The 18,630-nt window shown below is 43.4% G+C and overlaps 1 protein-coding gene and 28 non-coding genes across 35 annotated transcripts in view; 5 read left to right on the top strand and 24 right to left on the bottom strand.

Moving 5' to 3' along the window:
* The window catches only part of LOC104934249 (LIM domain-binding protein 3), a 39,739-nt gene that overhangs the window by 7,311 nt on the left and 13,798 nt on the right, over positions 1 to 18,630 (top strand). For 4 of the 7 annotated variants that reach the window (XM_019262790.2, XM_019262789.2, XM_019262787.2 and 1 more), the window contains exons 4-5: positions 10,173 to 10,324; positions 17,420 to 17,489. In XM_019262790.2, the coding sequence (XP_019118335.2) occupies positions 10,173 to 10,324; positions 17,420 to 17,489 (222 nt within the window). Of the gene's footprint in view, positions 1 to 10,172; positions 10,325 to 17,419; positions 17,493 to 18,145; positions 18,331 to 18,630 lie in introns of all 7 variants that reach the window. The other 3 variants (XM_019262788.2, XM_019262785.2, XM_027275878.1) reach the window with 2 other exon arrangements.
* On the bottom strand, positions 23 to 96 carry trnat-cgu (transfer RNA threonine (anticodon CGU)). The gene has a single exon. It is a non-coding gene; the product is annotated as a tRNA-Thr (tRNA).
* trnat-ugu (transfer RNA threonine (anticodon UGU)) lies at positions 201 to 274 on the bottom strand. The gene has a single exon. It is a non-coding gene; the product is annotated as a tRNA-Thr (tRNA).
* On the bottom strand, positions 534 to 607 carry trnat-agu (transfer RNA threonine (anticodon AGU)). The gene has a single exon. It is a non-coding gene; the product is annotated as a tRNA-Thr (tRNA).
* On the top strand, positions 4,282 to 4,355 carry trnat-ugu (transfer RNA threonine (anticodon UGU)). The gene has a single exon. It is a non-coding gene; the product is annotated as a tRNA-Thr (tRNA).
* Positions 4,707 to 4,780, top strand: trnat-agu (transfer RNA threonine (anticodon AGU)). Its single transcript has one exon. It is a non-coding gene; the product is annotated as a tRNA-Thr (tRNA).
* Positions 5,269 to 5,342, bottom strand: trnat-agu (transfer RNA threonine (anticodon AGU)). The gene has a single exon. It is a non-coding gene; the product is annotated as a tRNA-Thr (tRNA).
* Positions 5,459 to 5,532, top strand: trnat-ugu (transfer RNA threonine (anticodon UGU)). Its single transcript has one exon. It is a non-coding gene; the product is annotated as a tRNA-Thr (tRNA).
* Positions 6,293 to 6,366, bottom strand: trnat-agu (transfer RNA threonine (anticodon AGU)). Its single transcript has one exon. It is a non-coding gene; the product is annotated as a tRNA-Thr (tRNA).
* On the bottom strand, positions 6,631 to 6,704 carry trnat-agu (transfer RNA threonine (anticodon AGU)). Its single transcript has one exon. It is a non-coding gene; the product is annotated as a tRNA-Thr (tRNA).
* On the bottom strand, positions 7,079 to 7,152 carry trnat-agu (transfer RNA threonine (anticodon AGU)). Its single transcript has one exon. It is a non-coding gene; the product is annotated as a tRNA-Thr (tRNA).
* Positions 7,417 to 7,490, bottom strand: trnat-ugu (transfer RNA threonine (anticodon UGU)). The gene has a single exon. It is a non-coding gene; the product is annotated as a tRNA-Thr (tRNA).
* Positions 7,655 to 7,728, bottom strand: trnat-cgu (transfer RNA threonine (anticodon CGU)). The gene has a single exon. It is a non-coding gene; the product is annotated as a tRNA-Thr (tRNA).
* On the bottom strand, positions 7,852 to 7,925 carry trnat-agu (transfer RNA threonine (anticodon AGU)). Its single transcript has one exon. It is a non-coding gene; the product is annotated as a tRNA-Thr (tRNA).
* Positions 8,203 to 8,276, bottom strand: trnat-agu (transfer RNA threonine (anticodon AGU)). The gene has a single exon. It is a non-coding gene; the product is annotated as a tRNA-Thr (tRNA).
* trnat-ugu (transfer RNA threonine (anticodon UGU)) lies at positions 10,408 to 10,481 on the top strand. The gene has a single exon. It is a non-coding gene; the product is annotated as a tRNA-Thr (tRNA).
* trnat-cgu (transfer RNA threonine (anticodon CGU)) lies at positions 10,908 to 10,981 on the bottom strand. The gene has a single exon. It is a non-coding gene; the product is annotated as a tRNA-Thr (tRNA).
* trnat-cgu (transfer RNA threonine (anticodon CGU)) lies at positions 11,136 to 11,209 on the bottom strand. The gene has a single exon. It is a non-coding gene; the product is annotated as a tRNA-Thr (tRNA).
* On the bottom strand, positions 11,657 to 11,730 carry trnat-agu (transfer RNA threonine (anticodon AGU)). The gene has a single exon. It is a non-coding gene; the product is annotated as a tRNA-Thr (tRNA).
* Positions 11,885 to 11,958, bottom strand: trnat-cgu (transfer RNA threonine (anticodon CGU)). Its single transcript has one exon. It is a non-coding gene; the product is annotated as a tRNA-Thr (tRNA).
* Positions 12,063 to 12,136, bottom strand: trnat-ugu (transfer RNA threonine (anticodon UGU)). Its single transcript has one exon. It is a non-coding gene; the product is annotated as a tRNA-Thr (tRNA).
* Positions 12,247 to 12,320, bottom strand: trnat-ugu (transfer RNA threonine (anticodon UGU)). Its single transcript has one exon. It is a non-coding gene; the product is annotated as a tRNA-Thr (tRNA).
* trnat-cgu (transfer RNA threonine (anticodon CGU)) lies at positions 12,431 to 12,504 on the bottom strand. The gene has a single exon. It is a non-coding gene; the product is annotated as a tRNA-Thr (tRNA).
* On the bottom strand, positions 13,125 to 13,198 carry trnat-agu (transfer RNA threonine (anticodon AGU)). The gene has a single exon. It is a non-coding gene; the product is annotated as a tRNA-Thr (tRNA).
* trnat-agu (transfer RNA threonine (anticodon AGU)) lies at positions 13,353 to 13,426 on the bottom strand. The gene has a single exon. It is a non-coding gene; the product is annotated as a tRNA-Thr (tRNA).
* Positions 13,701 to 13,774, bottom strand: trnat-cgu (transfer RNA threonine (anticodon CGU)). The gene has a single exon. It is a non-coding gene; the product is annotated as a tRNA-Thr (tRNA).
* Positions 14,243 to 14,316, bottom strand: trnat-agu (transfer RNA threonine (anticodon AGU)). Its single transcript has one exon. It is a non-coding gene; the product is annotated as a tRNA-Thr (tRNA).
* On the bottom strand, positions 14,483 to 14,556 carry trnat-cgu (transfer RNA threonine (anticodon CGU)). The gene has a single exon. It is a non-coding gene; the product is annotated as a tRNA-Thr (tRNA).
* On the bottom strand, positions 14,845 to 14,918 carry trnat-ugu (transfer RNA threonine (anticodon UGU)). Its single transcript has one exon. It is a non-coding gene; the product is annotated as a tRNA-Thr (tRNA).

Here is an 18,630-nt window from a genome sequence, read left to right as displayed (position 1 = left end):
ATATAACAGACACAGACATTTGAGGCACTGCTGGGATTTGAACCCAGGATCTCCTGTTTACGAGACAGGCGCTTTGACCAACTAAGCCACAGCGCCTCCTGTGAGTTTTGGAGCCACCGTCCAAAGGTTCCTTGAGCAGGCATTGTTATCTAAACTTCAAGCTTCTTGTAAATTATATAACTAGGAAACACTGGCATTAGAGGCACTGCTGGGATTTGAACCCAGGATCTCCTGTTTACAAGACAGGCGCTTTGACCAACTAAGCTACAGCACCTTTGAGAGTTGTAGCCACCAAAGGTTCCTTGAGCAGGGCATGTTTGTCTAGAACATATTCTGGTGAAGAGGCTTGAACTCAGGTGGTTTAAAGATTTCCTGTGGAGCTTTAACCATCTGTGTTCTGATAAACTCGCTGCTGGGATTTGATCCAACAATAATGGTTTGCGAGGTGCAACCACTCTCCAAAGGTTTCTTGAGCAAGGCATTGTTATCTAAACCTCAAGCATCTTGCAAATTATAGGAAACACTGGTATTTGAGGCACTGCTGGGATTTGAACCCAGGATCTCCTGTTTACTAGACAGGCGCTTTAACCAACTAAGCCACAGCGCCTCTCCTACGTGGTAGGAGGAGGATCTGAAGTACGTGAGTCAGGAGCAAAGTCAGGTAACGATGCACAGCAAAGTGGAAGAGATACACAGATCTTTTAAAAACAAAGATACTGTCACCTGTTCAAATTATAATAATGCTTTGATGGACAGGTGGGTGTCATTACAGATGGTTTGTTTGAGCAACCAGCCAGCCTCAGGTCCACCGATGGTCCATGTCTTCGCTGATATTTAGATTAGTCAGGAGGCGACTACGTCCATTCTTTATACTGTCAGTGAGATTTTAGTGGAAAACGTATCTATGAGTCTTGAGTCTTTGACAGAAAAAACATATTTTCCAATCTCAGACATCAAATCCGGATCATTTATGGTCATGGACACCAATGGAAGTATCTCAATATGATGATAAAATATATTTATAATTAAATCCAATTAAGCTACGGTCTAGACCTGCTCTATATGGAAAGAGTTATGAGACAACTTTTGTTATGATGTGTTACTATGTAAAAATATATTTAATTCATTTAATTGAAAATAGAAAAAAAAAAATCTCACTTTTGCTTCACTGAAACTGAAGTTAATTACTCTTTTTAAATCAAACGTGTCGTTTAATATTCTAACAAGCTTTGAATTAAAATCATTTCAAACATTCAGTTACTTTTTAATTAACTTTAATGATTTCACATGTGGTAGACGAACGTCGGATGGAAGCGATTATATAAAAATGATTGCATGTTTGTTTTTATCATCGCCCGGCTGCAGATCTGAGGTGTCGCGTGCGTCATCCTGACAAAATGGCTTCGTCCCTCCTTTTTTTTATTAATAGTTCAAACAATATATAATCTGTATGTCTCGCTGTGTGCAGCAGAAAAGCCTGTTAGACACATCTACACGCATAAATCTGCAGGCTTTCACTGCAGCGAACGTTAATACCCAACGACAGGAATAGACACGAGCCCACACACAGACGCACACATCACAACGCAAACCGTGAGCTTTGTCAGGGAAAAAATATCTCCATCTCTGTGTGGTGATAATCTGCCGTTATTATGACAGCAGCCGCTCTCGCTCAACGGATTTAACCGACGGCGCTGATGATGGCTTTCATGGCGGTGCCAGAGAGGACGTGAACGACGGACACTTCCCGTCATCCCTCAGTGGGATTAACGGGCAGATGAGGCTGAATCAGTCCCAATCTCTACTCTGTGCTCAGAGTTTGAAGAAAAACAGCCTTCGGTTTATCGTATGGGTACCGAACAACATTTATTATTAATTATTTTTTATTTAAACCAACAAACATGAAACTAGTCATTGGGAACCAATGGGCTTGGAGCTGTAAACACAGATTTATGCAGCCTTCTTTCTTTTTCACTCATAAAGGATCTCACACTGCAGACGTGGGTGTTGTAGTTTTTACAGTCCAGCTTGTCTTTGCTTGTCTGACCACATCACGGCTTTTGTTTTGACTTTGACTCCGGTCCTCATACTTGAAGCAATGTTTGTCTCTTATATGCTGCAGCGTCTCTGCTCTGAGCCGTTCTAATAAAGTTTTACAGTCTGCGTGAAAGCCGAGCTCGCAGTAACTCGACTCCCATGTAACACATGGAGCTGACTCAGCTCTCACTGAGCTCCTGATCCCATCGCTTCCTGTTACAGCTGCACAGGATCGTCCTGATCGGTGGGGGGGATCCCAAACGGCTTCATGTCACGTTAGAACTGGGCCGATCTGAATTTTTATAGCTGTCATTTGATTATGTCACGGTGCTGCCTGTTAGATCAGGAGTCACACCATGTACTGCATACAGTGTGTAACACTGTGCTGCATATTAAACAGTAACATGTAGGATGGGCTGTAGTGCTCAGTCACATGATACTACAAAGATTCATGGGTGGCCCATAATTAGTATTTATTAATGTGTTGGATTCAAATCATATTAATTTGGATTTTCAGACATATTTAACACATTGCACTATAACACCGTCAGTTTTCTGTCAGTTTTCTGTCAGTTTTATGACAGTTTTCCGTCAGTTGTCCGTCAGTTTTCTGTCAGTTTTCTTGTCAGTTTTCTGTCAGTTTTCCGTCAGTTTTCTGTCAGTTTTCCTTCAGTTTTCCGTCAGTTTTCTGTCGGTTTTCCGTCAGTTTTCTGTCAGTTTTCTGTCAGTTTTCTGTCAGTTTTCCGTCAGTTTTCTGTCAGTTTTCTGTCAGTTTTCCGTCAGTTTTTCTTGTCAGTTGTTCTTGTCAGTTTTCCATCAGTTTTTTCTGTCAATTTTCCTATAGTTTTCCATCAGTTTTCTGTCAGTTTTCCTTCAGTTTTCCTTCAGTTTTCCTTCAGTTTTCTTGTCAGTTTTCTGTCAGTTTTCCGTCAGTTTTCCATCAGTTTTCTTGTCAGTTTTCTGTCAGTTTTCCGTCAGTTTTCTGTCAGTTTTCCTTCAGTTTTCTGTCAGTTTTCCTTCAGTTTTCTGTCAGTTTCCGTCGGTTTTCCTTCAGTTTTCTGTCAGTTTTCCATCAGTTTTCTGTCCGTTTTCTGTCAGTTTTCCATCAGTTTTCTGTCAGTTTTCCGTCAGTTTTCCGTCAGTTTTCCTCAGTTTTTCCTTCAGTTTTTCTTGTCAGTTTTCTGTCAGTTTTCCGTCAGTTTTCCATCAGTTTTCCTGTCAGTTTTCTGTCATTTTTCCTTCAGTTTCCTGTCAGTTTTCCTGCAGTTTTCGTCAGTTTTCTTCAGTTTTCCTTCAGTTTGCATTCCCGTTTTCTTGCAGTTTTCTGTCAGTTTCCTTCAGTTTTTTGTCAGTTTTCTGTCAGTTTCCATCGGTTTTCCGTCGGTTTTCTGCGGTTTCCGTCAGTTTTCTGTCAGTTTTCCGTCAGTTTTCCGTCAGTTTGCCGCAATTTTCTGTCTAGAATTTCGTGAACAGTTCTGTGAACCTGAACTATCTGCTCCTCCTGCTAACCGATGAAAACCCCACTTTGTTTCCGTGCGACGTCAGGTGTACGGTTCACCGCTTGCCAACAAGCCGTGAAAGTTGCACTTTCTCGACGGTGAGTGAGAAGCAGCAGAAATGAGATGGACACAACGGAGCTCAAACAGTTATCTCTGCAGCCTGACATTGTCGGAAGGCTTGCTGAGGCTGCTGACAGGAGGAAGGCTGTTTTTAGCTCCTGAAGGTCACACACACACAACACACACACACACACACACACACACACACACACACACAGGTCTTATCAGTTACTTCTCTTCTGTCTTTGTTCACCTCTGCTGCTGCAGCACTCAGGTCTGTCTGTGAGTGTTTGATGAAGTCCAGATTCACAGTTTGGACTCCACTGGACGGTTTTAGTTGAATCGAAATGTTTAACAAATTTTAACCTCTATGTCCGTGAAGTGAAGCCAATGCAGTTCCTCTAACGTCCACTCGAAGCTGGCTCCAGAAGTGAGTTGGTCTCCATAAGTCCCCATGTTCAAATGTCCAGCAGAAGAGCAGGTGAAGAGGAGCTGAAGAATGTCGCCTATGAGCGACGTCTGTAAACGACGTTGCAGCAGCCAGATCCTTTACAAACATAATTACAACACCGTAAAGACAGTCCTTAACAAATAAAGGTTCTACATCGAAAATCCTTTTAAATTGTTTGTTTGACCAGTTATTAAAATGAAATTTAATGGTATTTCCCTATAAAAGGTTGTAAGAGGTGCTGTGGCTTAGCTGGTGAAAGCGCCTGTCTTGTAAACAGGAGATCCTGGGTTCAAATCCCAGCAGTGCCTTAATCTAATTGTCTGTTTTTTTTTTAAACACTTCCTGACCTGTACAAATGAACAAAACAGCTGCTGTGGGAATCTTCTTAACCACAGGAGGTCAAAACTATTTGATTTTTATGAGGTTGTTTTGCAAATAGAACAACAGGCTCAAATATGATGGCGTCGGGAAAGGAACAACAAAAAAGCTGAGGTAAAAGGGGCGAGCTGATGCTGTTCAGACCAACAAAATACAGAAAAAACTCTAATAATTAAAAAAAACAGCACTTCTATAGCACTTCTACAACTATGTGCACAAAATCAGTGAACCAACTAACCTGGCCTGGCTTCCTTTGTTAAGGAAGGACAGTAAGCCCTTGTGGCGCTGTGGCTTAGTTGGTCAAAGCGCCTGTCTAGTAAACAGGAGATCCTGGGTTCAAATCCCAGCAGTGCCTCTATGTTACAGTACAGTTCCATCTCTTTACCACATACTTGCTCTATAGTACTCTATTGTCCAATGAATATGCACTGACATGCTGTTTAATTTGTGACTCTGTGATGGTTGTTTCTCTCTCTGTGATAAAGTGGTGACTCGTCCAAGGTTTATCAGACACAAATCAAATTAAACATCTTCATGTCACTGTTTTGCAACAGATTTAAGAAGCTGGTACATGAAATAAATAAACAAAAGACCATAGAGGACCACAACAGGTAGAGTATCAAAGTTTCCATGAATCCATGTCCATGAATCGACCTGAATAGTCTCAGTTTTAGAGACATTTCATACTGAGTGTGAAAGATCCTGCTCAACTTTCCGACACAAGATGTGGGGAACAGCAGCCACATTATACCACCACAGTTAGGAGTTTAGCACCTTGCATAATTGAACTGGCTGAGTTCCATGTAGAAACATGCAGCTGTTTCATTTAGGAGGTTCTGATAAAGGCACTGCTGGGATTTGAACCCAGGATCTCCTGTTTACTAGACAGGCGCTTTAACCAACTAAGCCACAGCGCCACGGTCACACCAACCTTCTCTATGGAGATCATGGGCAATGTACGATCTCCTCAAAAAGATGGAGGCTACAGAGGGAGTATGGACAGTGTAGCATCACAGAGATGTGGTCATATACAGGCGCTGTAGCTTAGTTGGTTAAAGCACCTGTCTTGTAAACAGGAGATCCTGGGTTCAAATCCCAGCAGTGCCTCTAGTCTTCAATGAAGTAGTTGTCTTACTGTTTGTTCTGTCTCTTCAAACTTTATCACTTCTCTGAAATCAGCATCAGGAGCTGATGGAAGAGGAAGACGGTGTCTGCATATGTGGAAGTAAATGCAGTGAGTGAAGTGTATGTGGGTCAGAGTGAATGCTTCACAGTGTAAGTAGGCCAATCTGCAGCCCGTACAGGCCTCACATTGTTCGAGCTTCCTGAAACACAAACTCTACAAACATTTGTTCAATTTAATCCGTCCGGCTGTGCAGAAATAATCTGGAAGCTGAGTTGAATCAAACAAACAAGAGAGAAACCGTGAAAAAGCACAACTGAAGGCTCATAAAGATTAACATGAGTTAAACCCTGATGGCATTCAAGACTGGGATTTGAACCCAGGATCACCCTGTTTACAAGACAGGTGCTGTGACCAACTGAAGCACCTGGTCTCTACTGCCTATCTTTCTTCCATCCATCTTTAAAGCAGCATTGCGTAGGCTGCCAAGCCCGGTTACAAGCCATGACTCCTGCTCCGCTCCCTGTCAGCATTCCCCCTCAACCCAGGCCTGTAAAACTCCTCTTCTTCTTCCCGGTTGTCTAAAAAGCCTGTGGTACGAACACTAGAACCCCCGCGGTGCTCCGAACTCACAATCTAGGCAGCACAGCTAACAAACTGAGCTAACAGCAGCAGTTCACTTCACTGTCCATCAGGAATCTGTAAATCATCAAACATGTCTGAACATTAACAAACTAACATTTGAGGCACTGCTGGGATTTGAACCCAGGATCTCCTGTTTACGAGACAGGCGCTTTGACCAACTAAGCCACAGCGCCTCCTGTGAGAGTTTCAGTCATCGTCCAAAGGTTCCTTGAGCAGAGCATGTTTGTCGAAACAACATAGTCTGGTGAAGAGGCTTGAACTCAGGTGGTTTAAAGGTTTTCTGCAGAGCTTTAGCTATCTGTGTTCTGATAAACTCACTGCTGGGATTTGATCCAACAATCATAGTTTCCACTCTAAAAAAGGTTTCTCGAGCAAGGCATTGATATCTAAACCTCAAGCATCTTGCAAATTATTCAGATAGGAAACAATGGTATTTGAGGCACTGCTGGGATTTGAACCCAGGATCTCCTGTTTACTAGACAGGCGCTTTGACCAACTAAGCCACAGCGCCACAGAAAGGCGAGTGTCCAAAGGTTTTGTACCTGCAAACGGACCAACAACATTGTCAACCAAAATATTGACAACTGTCGTTTCAATGACTGTATAGAGCAGGGGTGTCAAACTGGTCCACAAAGGGGCCGTGTGGCTGCAGGTTTTAGTTCCAACCAACCAAGAGCACACAGTTTGACCAAGCAACTCTCTGAAGACTGAGATCAGTTGATTAAATGAGTCAAGTCTGGTGTGCTGCTGTTTGGTTGGAAGGAAAACCTGCAGCCACACGGCCCCTTTGTGGACCAGTTTGACACCCCTGGTATAGAGACTGGCTTAAGATTAAACCATCAGACGTATAGTATGCAGAGAGAATATAACAGACAGAGACATTTGAGGCACTGCTGGGATTTGAACCCAGGATCTCCTGTTTACTAGACAGGCGCTTTGACCAACTAAGCCACAGCGCCTCCTTTCTCTTGGGGAGCTACTGTCCAAAGGTTCCTTGAGCAGGGCATGTTTGTCTAGAATATATTCTGGTGAAGAGGCTTGAACTCAGGGTTTTGAGCTCAGGTGGTTTAAAGGTTTCCTGTGGATCTTTAAGCATCTCTGTTCTGATAAAGTGACTGGTAAAGCTGAGGTACAGCCACTCTCCAAAGGTTTCTTGAGCAAGGCATTGTTATCTTAACATCCAGCGTCTTGTAAATTATATAACTATGAAACACTGGAATTAAAGGCACGGCTGGGATTTGAACCCAAGATCTCCTGTTTACAAGACAGGCGCTTTGACCAACTAAGCCACAGCGCCTTCTTTGTGTGCTTAAGCCAGTGTCCAAATATTCTTGTACCTGCAAACAAACCAACCCAACCAAAATATTGACCACTGTTGTTTCAATGACTGTATAGAGGCTAGTGTACAATTAAGCTATCAGACGTATAGTATGTGGAGAGAATATAAAGGACGGACATTTGAGGCACTGCTGGGATTTGAGCCCAGGATCTCCTGTTTACGAGACAGGCGCTTTGACCAACTAAGCCACAGCGCCTTGTTTGGGTGCTGAAGCCATTGCCTGAAGGCTCCTTGAGCAGGGCATGTTTGTCTGAACAGCTTAAGATTAAACCATCTGACGTATAGTATGCAGAGAGAATATAACAGACAAAGACTTTTTAGGCACTGCTGGGATTTGAGCCCAGGATCTCCTGTTTACTAGAGAGGCGCTTTGACCAACTAAGCCACAGCGCCTCCTGTGAGAGTTGCAGTCATCGACCAAAGGTTTCTTGAGCAGGGCATGTTTGTCAAAACAACATAGTCTGGTGAAGAGGCTTGAACTCAGGGTTTTGACCTCAGGTGGTTTAAAGGTTTTCTGCGGAGCTTTAACCATCTGTGTTCTGATAAACTCACTGCTGGGATTTGATTCAACATCATCCATAATGCTTTAAAAGGTGCAAAGGTTTCTTGAGCAAGGCATTGATATCTAAACCTCAAGCTTCTTGCAAATTATAGGAAACACTGGTATTTGAGGCACTGCTGGGATTTGAACCCAGGATCTCCTGTTTACTAGACAGGCGCTTTAACCAACTAAGCCACAGCGCCACAGAAAGGCGAGTGTCCAAACGTTTTGTACCTCCAAACAGACCAACAACATTGTCAACCAAAATCTTGACCACTATTGTTTCAATGACTGTATAGAGGCTGCCTTAAGATTAAACCATCAGACGTATAGTATGCAGAGAGGATATAACAGACACAGACTTTTGAGGCACTGCTGGGATTTGAGCCAGAGACAGGAGCTTTGACCAACTAAGCCACAGTGCCTCCCATGAGAGTTGCAGCCACCGTCCAAAGGTTCCTTGAGCAAGGCATTGTTATCTAAAGCTCAAGCTTCTTGCAAATGATTCAATAGAAAACACTGGAATTGGAGGCAATACTGGGATTTGAACCCAGGATCTCCTGTTTACTAAACAGGCGCTTTTGAGAGTGGAGTTAATTTCACTATTTCTTGAGGAACAGTTGCAGTGATTATTGGTTTTATTCTGTCAGCCGTCCTCAGTGTTGGAGGTCTTCCAACTGGAAACTGGACTAGTAAGCTGAGTACAATGTGAACTGGGACCAACTCCCTGCTCTCTGTCACTGTCAGTTGCAGCTTTAGAGTTTAAGAGTCTCTCTGGTGGGCGATGTTTCACCCACACCCATTAACGCCAATTCGGTGGAAAGGTCAGCCAGATGAGTCAGAGCGAGATCAGACCTGCAGCCAAGTGTCAGAGGCTATTTAATCTGTGTGTGTGTAACGTTCATATTCTTTTGAATGTTTATCCATAAAGACCTTAAAGAGATCTCAAAGCACAAGATATTACAGCTACCCTGTGCTTTGAGATCCAGGTTTACATCTCTTTCTATATCTTCAACTTCTTGTCCTCCACCTAATCTCTCCTTTGTACATCTGCACAATCTTTTCATTCATCACAGGCCTCCTCCTTCACCGCACCTGTCCTGCCTCGCTCATCCCTTCTCCAGGTGTAAAGGTCAAGGGGAGTTAAAGTAACTGTGATGGATGGAAATGACAGAGCAGAGAGGGGCATGAGGGATTTTAGGTGTAATTAGAGTGAGTGGATGTGAGTCATGGAGGGGTTAGCGGTGTATGGACAGCTGTCCAGGGTTTAACACTCAAGCATGAAGACTATTTACTGTCATTGTGTTCGAGGCACGACTGAGGCCTCGAGGTCTACAGGCCGGTCCTGTAAGAGGAAGGTCACAAGGTCAACACGTTCATCGTTGTCTGTCCTGCTGAGGAAATGCTCTGATCATTGTTAATCACTATTTTTAGCAATACAGCATGACTGTATGGATGTTAGTATCCATCTGTCGGTCCACCACTTTCGTCCAGATCTCAACAACTATTGGATCGATTATCGTGATATCTGGTTCAGACATTCACGTTCCTCTCTGAACTGTAACAACATTGCTGATCCTTTAGCACCATTATCAGTTCCAAATAGAAAACACCTCCAGAACTAATCAGCCTCTGCTGTACTTTGGTACGCTGGTGATGGTGTTTTCCGACGTGGAAGTAGCTTTGTGTGTACAGAACCCTCCGCCCAAAGTGCCAGCAGACAATTTATTTCAGTCGTGTCCTCGCCATGCTCTCTCTCGGGTGTGTGTGGATTTTCAGATTAAGGGGATTTTATTTAATCATTAACATATTAATTCTTTTCCCATTTGATTGATTGTTTCATGGAAAATGGTGTGCGCTGACCTGTGGTCCGTGTTACTGGACAAATTCTAGAAAGCTTTCAGGATGAGTATGATGACATGAGAACACAAAAAAGTTTGACGTGTGTCGTCTTTGCAGGGTTTGTTTATCAATCAATAAAAAGCCAACCGGGTGAACCGGGACGTTCCAGATTTTATCCGTGTGGCCCTCATGTGTGGGATTAAAGATTCTCTGAGCAAAAGTACGATTTAAATGTCTTTGTGTTTATTTTTGGACAGATCACTCCGGGCAGCAAAGCAGCGCAGGGTAACCTGGTGCAGGGTGATGTCATCGTCGCCATCGATGGCGTCAGCACCGACGGGATGACTCACCTGGAGGCCCAGAACAAGATCAAGATGGCCAACTACAACCTGGCGCTCACCATGTCCAAGTAAGGATATAAACTAATGAGCGTTTTTAATTAAGTTGAGACGCCCAGAAAGAGATAGCTTCTTTATAGAGGTGAATTCTTGTGGTGCTGTGGCTTAGTTGGTTAAAGTCCCTCTTTTGTAAACAGGGGATCCTGGGTTCAAATCCCAGCAGTACCTACAGAGAGGAAAGTGAATTGTCATAAAAATCTGGACTTTGGTGTAATGATTTGTGGCTCCAACATGTGTTTTCTGAGACACAGTACCTGTAAATGAGTTGTATCTGCATGTGTTGTTCCCACCTTGAGTAATGGAGGTGGAGGTGGGATGATACACTACTCACCAAAAGTTTAAGGATATTGAGCTTTCGGATGAAACTGAAGCTATTTTCGATTGGACAATCTCCAGGCGCTTCAGGGATTTGAACCCAGAATCTCCTATTTACTAGACTTTAATCAACTAACCCACAGCGCCTCCTTTGTGAGCTGAAGCCAAATGTTCTTGTACCTTGTCAACCAAAATATTGACCACTGTTGTTTCAATGAGGCTAGCTTAAGTCATCAGATGTATAGTATGCAGAGAGGATATAAAAGACACAGACTTCGGAGGCACTGCTGGGATTTGAACCCAGGATCTCCTGTTTACAAGACAGGCACTTTGACCAACTAAGCCACAGCGCCTTGTTATTGAGCTGAAGTCACTGTCCAAATGTTCTTGTACCTTGTCAACCAAAATATTGATCACTGTTGTTTCGATGACTGTATAGAGGCTCGTTTAAGATTAAGCCATCAGACTTATAGTACGCAGAGAGGATATAAAACACACAGATTTTTGAGGCACTGCTGGGATTTGAGCCCAGGATCTCCTGTTTACGAGACAGGCGCTTTGACCAACTAAGCCACAGCGCCTTCTGTGAGAACTGCAGCCACTGTCCAAAGGTTCCTTGAGCAGGGCATGTTTTTCTAAACAACATAGTCTGGTAAAGAGGCTTGAACTCAGGGTTTTGACCTTAGGTGGTTTAAAGGTTTCCTGTGGAGCTTCAAGCATCTCTGTTCTGATAAACTCACTGCTGGGATTTGATCCAACAATCACGGTTTCTGAGGTGCAGCCACTATCCAAAGGTTTCTTGAGCAAGTCATCATTATATAAACCTCAAGCCTCTTGTAAGCTATACAAATTAGAAACTCCGGTATTTGAACCCAGGATCTCCTGTTTACAAGACAGGCGCTTTGACCAACTAAGCCACAGTGCCTCCCATGACACTCGCAGCCACCTTGAGCCTTCCTTGAGCAAGGCATTGTTATCGAAACATCAAGCTTCTTGTAAATTATAGAAGTAGGAAACACTGGTATTTGAGGCACTGCTGGGATTTGAACCCAGGATCTCCTGTTTACTAGACAGGCGCTTTGACCAACTAAGCCACAGTGCCTTGTTACTGAGCTGAAGTCACTGTCCAAATGTTCTTGTACCTTGTCAACCAAAATATTGAACAGTGTTGTTTCGATGACTGTCTAGAGGCTCGTTTAAGATTAAGCCATCAGACTTATAGTACGCAGAGAGGATATAAAACACAAAGATTTTTGAGGCACTGCTGGGATTTGAGCCCAGGATCTCCTGTTTACTAGACAGGCGCTTTGACCAACTAAGCCACAGCGCCTCCTTTGTGTTGGGCAGCCACTGTCCAAAGGTTCCTTGAGCAGGCATTGTTATCTAAAACTCAAGCTTCTTGTAAATTATAGAACTAAGGAACACGGTTATTTGAGGCACTGCTGGGATTTGAACCCAGGATCTCCTGTTTACAAGACAGGTGCTTTGACCAACTAAGCCACAGCGCCTCCCATGACAGTTGCAGCCACCTTGAGCCTTGAGCCTTCCTTGAGCAAGGCATTGTTATCTAAACTTCAAGCTTCTTGTAAATTATGGAACTAAGGAACACGGTTATTTGAGGCACTGCTGGGATTTGAACCCAGGATCTCCTGTTTACAAGACAGGTGCTTTGACCAACTAAGCCACAGCGCCTTCCATTACAGTTGCAGCCACCTTGAGCCTTGAGCCTTCCTTGAGCAAGGCATTGTTATCTAAACTTCAAGCTTCTTGTAAATTATAGAACTAAGGAACACAGTTATTTGAGGCACTGCTGGGATTTGAACCCAGGATCTCCTGTTTACGAGACAGGCGCTTTGACCAACTAAGCCACAGCGCCTCCTTTGTGTTGGGCAGCCACTGTCCAAAGGTTCCTTGAGCAGGGCATGTTTTTCTAAACAACATAGTCTGGTGAAGAGGCTTGAACTCAGGGTTTTGACCTCGGGTGGTTTAAAGGTTTCCTGTGGAGCTTTAACCATCTGTGTTCTGATAAACTCACTGCTGGGATTTAATCCAACAATCATGGTTTGCGAGGTGCAGCCACTCTCCAAAGGTTTCTTGAGCAAGTCATCATTATATAAACCTCGAGCCTCTTGTAAGCTATACAAATGAGAAACTCCAGTATTTGAGGCACTGCTGGGATTCGAGCCCAGGATCTCCTGTTTACTAGACAGGCGCTTCGACCAACTAAGTCACAGAACCTCCTTTGTGCAGGGCAGCCACTGTCCAAAGGTTCCTGTTATCTAAACCTCAAGCTTTTTGTAAATTATAGAAGTAAGGAACACGGGTATTTGAACCCAGGATCTCCTATTTACAAGACAGGCGCTTTGACCAACTAAGCCACAGCACCTTCCGTGAGAATCACAGCCACCTTGAGCCTTGAGCCTTCCTTGAGCAAGGCATTGTTATCTAAAGCTCAAGCTTCTTATAAATGATAGAACTACGAAACACTAGTATGTGAGGCACTGCTGGGATTTGAACCCAGGATCTCCTGTTTACAAGACAGGCGCTTTGACCAACTAAGCCACAGTGCCTTTTTACTGAGCTGAAGTCACTGTCCAAATGTTCTTGTACCTTGTCAACCAAAATATTGAACACTGTTGTTTCAGTGACTGTATAGAGGCTCGTTTAAGATTAAGCCATTAGACTTATAGTACGCAGAGAGGATATAAAACACACAGATTTTTGAGGCACTGCTGGGATTTGAGCCCAGGAACTCCTGTTTACAAGACAGGCGCTTTGACCAACTAAGCCACAACGCCTTGTTTGTGAGCTGCAGCTACTGTCCAAAGGTTCCTTGAGCAGGGCATGTTTGTCTAAACAACATATTGTGGTGAAGAGGCTTGAACTCAGGTGGTTTAAAGGTTTCCTGTGGAGCTTTAACCATCTGTGTTCTGATAAACTCACTGCTGGGATTTGATTCAACGATCATGGTTTGTGAGGTGCAGCTACTCTCCAAAGGTTTCTCCAGCAAGGCATTGTTATCTAAAGCTCAAGCTTCTTGTAAGTTATTCAAATTGTAAACACTGGTATTTGAGGCACTGCTGGGATCTGAACCCAGCACCCCCTGTTTACAAGACAGGTGCTTTGACCAACTAAGCCACAGTACCTCGTTTGTGAGCTGCAGCTACTGTCCAAAGGTTCCTTGAGCAGGGCATGTTTGTCTAAACAACATATTGTGGTGAAGAGGCTTGAACTCAGGTGGTTTAAAGGTTTCCTGTGGAGCTTTAACCATCTGTGTTCTGATAAACTCACTGCTGGGATTTGATTCAACGATCATGGTTTGTGAGGTGCAGCTACTCTCCAAAGGTTTCTCCAGCAAGGCATTGTTATCTAAAGCTCAAGCTTCTTGTAAGTTATTCAAATTGTAAACACTGGTATTTGAACCCAGGATCCCCTGTTTACAAGACAGGTGCTTTGACCAACTAAGCCACAGTACCTAGTTTGTGAGCTGCAGCTACTGTCCAAAGGTTCCTTGATCAAGATGTTCACCAATGTTAAGAAGACCACTGAAGAGGCTTATGAGCTGTACCTACTGAAGTCTGTTTTGTTCATATGTAGGTGACACGATACACAAGAGGCACTGCTGGGATTTGAACCCAGGATCTCCTGTTTACTAGACAGGCGCTTTGACCAACTAAGCCACAGCGCCTTGTTTGTGTGCTGAAGCCACTGTCCAAATATTCTTGTACCTGCAAACAGACCAACCAAACCAAAATACTGATCACTGTTGTTTCATTGACTGTATAGATGCTAGTTTACGATTAAGCCATCAGATGTATAGTATGCAGAGAGAATATAAAACACACAGACATTTCAGGCACTGCTGGGATTTGAACCCAGGATCTCCTGTTTACGAGACAGGCGCTTTGACCAACTAAGCCACAGCGCCTCCTTTGTGTTAAGGAGCCACTGTTCAAAGGTTCCTTGAGCAGGGCATGTTTGTCTAAACAACATATTCTGGTGAAGAGGCTTGACCTCAGGGTTTTGACCTCAGGTGGTTTAAAGGTTTCCTGTGGAGCTTTAACCATCTGTGTTCTGATAAACTCACTGCTGGGATTTGATTCAACAATCATGGTTTCTGAGGTGCAGCCACTCTCCAAAGGTTTTTCCAGCAAGGCATTGATATCTAAACCTTGAGCATCTTGTAAATTACATAAGTAGGAAACGCTGGTATTTGAGGCACTGCTGGGATTTGAACCCAGGATCTCCTGTTTACTAGACAGGCGCTTTAACCAACTAAGCCACAGCGCCACAGGGAGTGTAAAGGTTTCCTAATGGAGTGATGCACTCTTGATGAAAGGCAAGCTTCAAAATTGTTCAGATGGCAGCCAGGGATCTGACCTCTGTCAAAGCTGTTTCATTTATTTCATACAGTGCTCTGAAACAAACTGGCACTGCTGGGATTTGAATCCAGGATCGCCTGTTTACTAGACAGGCACTGTGACCAACTAAGTGAAACTAAAACAGTGCTGTGGCTGAATGTTGAGGGCAGAGTGGTGACAGTCCTTCCTCCTCATCGTCCCTCAGAGGACAAATCTTTTTTCCCCACCTTCCCTGAGTGAGAGAAGACAGCTGATGAGTTGGTATTTGTCAGACGGACTTTAAAAGACTCCAAAGGGACTCGAGGAGGTGATAGATGATGGCAGACTTGTATAGTATTAGTATTATAGGCTGGTTGGATGGATGGATCTGAATATCGCATGAGTAAAATCTCAGTCAAATCCTCTTTCTCGTACCCTGAAGGAGTCTGACAGAGAAGATCTGATAAGTTCGGTGAGGAAATGAACGTTGGTCCACAGAGCTCACAGCAGAGTCTCATCACTACAAACCCCTCTGGGTGAGGAAGATAAGACGCTCGGCTGAGGATGATGATGAGTCTTTGGACGGTGGATTGAAGCTCTGACACAAAGCAGCAAGTATAAAAGAAGCTGTTTGACCTCTGTTGACCTTTCAAACTGCCTCATCTGATGAAATGAGCGACACATAAAGCAGAGAATACAATTTCTCACTTCATTTCCTTCCCTGCAGCACAAAATAACTGTGATACGTCTTTGAATGAAACAAAATATGTTGTTTTTTATCACACGTGTCTGTCTACCTATTTCTTAGCTATTTGTTATGGTTTTTTGGGGTTTCTTGCTTCGTGTTTCCTGTTTTATTTTGTAATTCTCCTCGTGTCCATAACTGATTACCTGTTCCAGTTTGATTCGTTTTACCTGTGTCCCGTCTGTTTTTTTTTACTTCTGCTTTGTTTTCTCGGACCTTGCATGTGCTTTGGGGTTTTTGGACTTTGCTTGCCTTCCTCGGACCGCTCTCTGGTGTTGGTCGTTCACTGCCTCGTCAAGCCTTTGTTTATTAAATCACTGTTCAGCTCCGGTTCTGCCTCTGTCGTCTGCATTTGGGTTCTTCTCCTCGTGTTTGTGACAGTTTTCTTCGTGGTATTTTAAAGTTTGTCATTTCTGAAGTTGTTGATGACTCATCTTGCAGTACTAATCCGTACTAATTTTACATCCAATGAAACGCTTTCTCTCTTCTGCCGCCGCCGGAGCGGAGTGCTTCTTGTCTGAGTGATTGTGAGGGCTGCTACAGTCATCTATCACTTTATTCAGTGATTTTGGTGAAACTGGATCAGATTTTATACAGAATATATTTGCTGCTTTTCCTTCTGATGTCCTCTGGCTGCTCAGCTTCAACTCTCTCAGGCAGAAAACTACATTGGACATTTGAGGAACTGCAGTTTTTGGCACTTCCCGTGTTGGATTCACTTCACAGCTACTGAGGTTTATAATCAAATATAAGAAAAGACAAAGACAAAGAAACAAGACATTTTTCATGCAGCTCTTATTATTTTAAAAACATATTCTTTTATAATGTTAATGTACTTTTAGATTTTATTGACTCATGCAGTACTGAAGCTGATTTTGATTTGCAGCAGATTTCAGACTGAATAGTGACGTTTTAAGTTTATTATCAGGCTACATATTTTCTTCAGGAAGCAGCACTGTCAGATGTTGACACAGTTTGTTTGTCCTTCTGTTCATAACTGAACAGGTCGCCCTGACCCACATACTGAAGAATTTTGTGCACGTAACCTGTCTCATCATGGATCATTTCTTGGCAAAGACGATTGTTTTTATCCTGAATTACAGCATGAAATCAATTTGATAGCTGTAAAATTTGGAACAGAATCGTGCCTGTACAGTTAGATTTAGTTTGATTGAGTGTGGTTAGGAGGGGACATAAAAACATTTCTTGTTACAGTCCTGTTTATTTCAGTGGATGTAGTCCTTGAAATGTCTCTGAAACTGAGACAATCCAGGTGGATTCATGGACTAAACTCTGATAATCTACCTGTTTGTTTTCTGGCTTTTGTTTATTTCATGAACCAGCTTCTAAATCTGAGTCTGGAATCTCGAAATTTAGGCTGGTAAATAGTGACACGAAGAAGTTTAATCTGGTTTGTGTCCTGATGGTTTCAGAGAAAAAGAGCGAGCAGTGGTCAAGAGACAAAGGCATGGGTTTATCGCCTTCGATAAAGCCGGTTAATCAGAGAAATAAAAAGTTATTTCCTGAGCGGTTACGTTCGGCACCACCCACCAAACATCGCCACACAACCCTGTGACAATTCGCAGCAGCGCCTGATTCCTTTCTGAACGTACTCCTCGTCCTATTAATCATATTCATAGATCATTAACAGCCCTTTCTTAACGTGTCACGCGTGCAGATCATCACATCTGTTTCTCTTCCCGCAGGAACAAACGTCCCATTCCGATACCGACAAGAATCGAGCCTGGCACTATCCCCTTGATCCCTCACCAACAGGTAATTTAACCCATAATGCATTTTTCTCTCTCCACAGAGGCCTGCTGAAACTGACAGTTATTGACCAGCGTCCTCTGAGGGTCAAAAAAACAAAAAGATAAGCAGTAAAGCAAAGTGAAAACACTTTCATGTCATATCTTTTTGTTTCTATTTCATCCTCAGTGTCTTTTAACTGCAGCAGATCTTTTATGTCAGTTTATATTTTGTTTGTTTCCGAAGCATCCAGGCTGCTGTGCTTCTTAAATCCACAAACAGCAACGTTTATTTCCTCGTGCGTCAAAATCTGGACAGTTCAGACTGAGTGTGAAAGCGCTCTGCTCTGCCAAAGAACAGCAGATAAACAAAATGCTGGACACACACACACACACACACACACTGCAAAGGGCAGATGTTTCAGTCACACTGGTTCAACGTAATGAGGTGGCGCCTCCTGCTGGCCACAGGAAGAAAAACAAAACGAATCATGCACTGAGGTTTGATGAAAACATGATTGACTTGAACTTTAATCCCTGAAAAGAAATATGGATATTTTTCAGGCTCCTATATATATTATAGTATATAACAGCAGAACTATAAAACATATTGATCATATATTTAAAGTTGTCACCCAACATTTTCTGCTCCCTCCTTGTCCCGTCTTCTCACCCCACCTGAAGCCTCAGTCAGTGCAGGTCAACGGCCGCCTGTCGGCCTCTTCCAGGCCTGTAGAGGCAAACTCTCCCGGAGGTGGGGGAGCGGAGGTCAGCCCCGCTAAGAAGAAGCAGTATAACTCACCGCTCGGCCTTTACTCAGAGGAAACTCTGAGGGAGATGGCGGCCATTCAGGCGGGTCTGCCTGCGGGGTACGTAGAGATAAAGAGGCGAGGCGCAGCATGGCGGGAGCTGTTCTGATCAGACGGGTTTGGCTTTGTTTAACAGTACTGCTGACGTAGAAACAGCTCCACCTCTTCCATTTAGAACTTTTATCCCGCCATGTTGTCCGACCTCTGAACTTTGACTTTAACAACAAAAAGAAGGAGGAAAGTTTGGCTCATCAGAACATTCAGTGTCTCACAAATAAATAATAACAAATATCCGATGAATCATAAATTGGTGTCGATTAAAGAGTTGAAGTTTCTCAGCAGCTCAGTCAGTCCAGCTCG

This window comes from Larimichthys crocea, unplaced genomic scaffold, assembly GCF_000972845.2.
Source record: "Larimichthys crocea isolate SSNF unplaced genomic scaffold, L_crocea_2.0 scaffold239, whole genome shotgun sequence".
In the NCBI taxonomy this organism is placed as follows: Eukaryota; Metazoa; Chordata; class Actinopteri; family Sciaenidae; genus Larimichthys; species Larimichthys crocea.
This window is presented reverse-complemented; position numbering and strand designations above follow the sequence as displayed.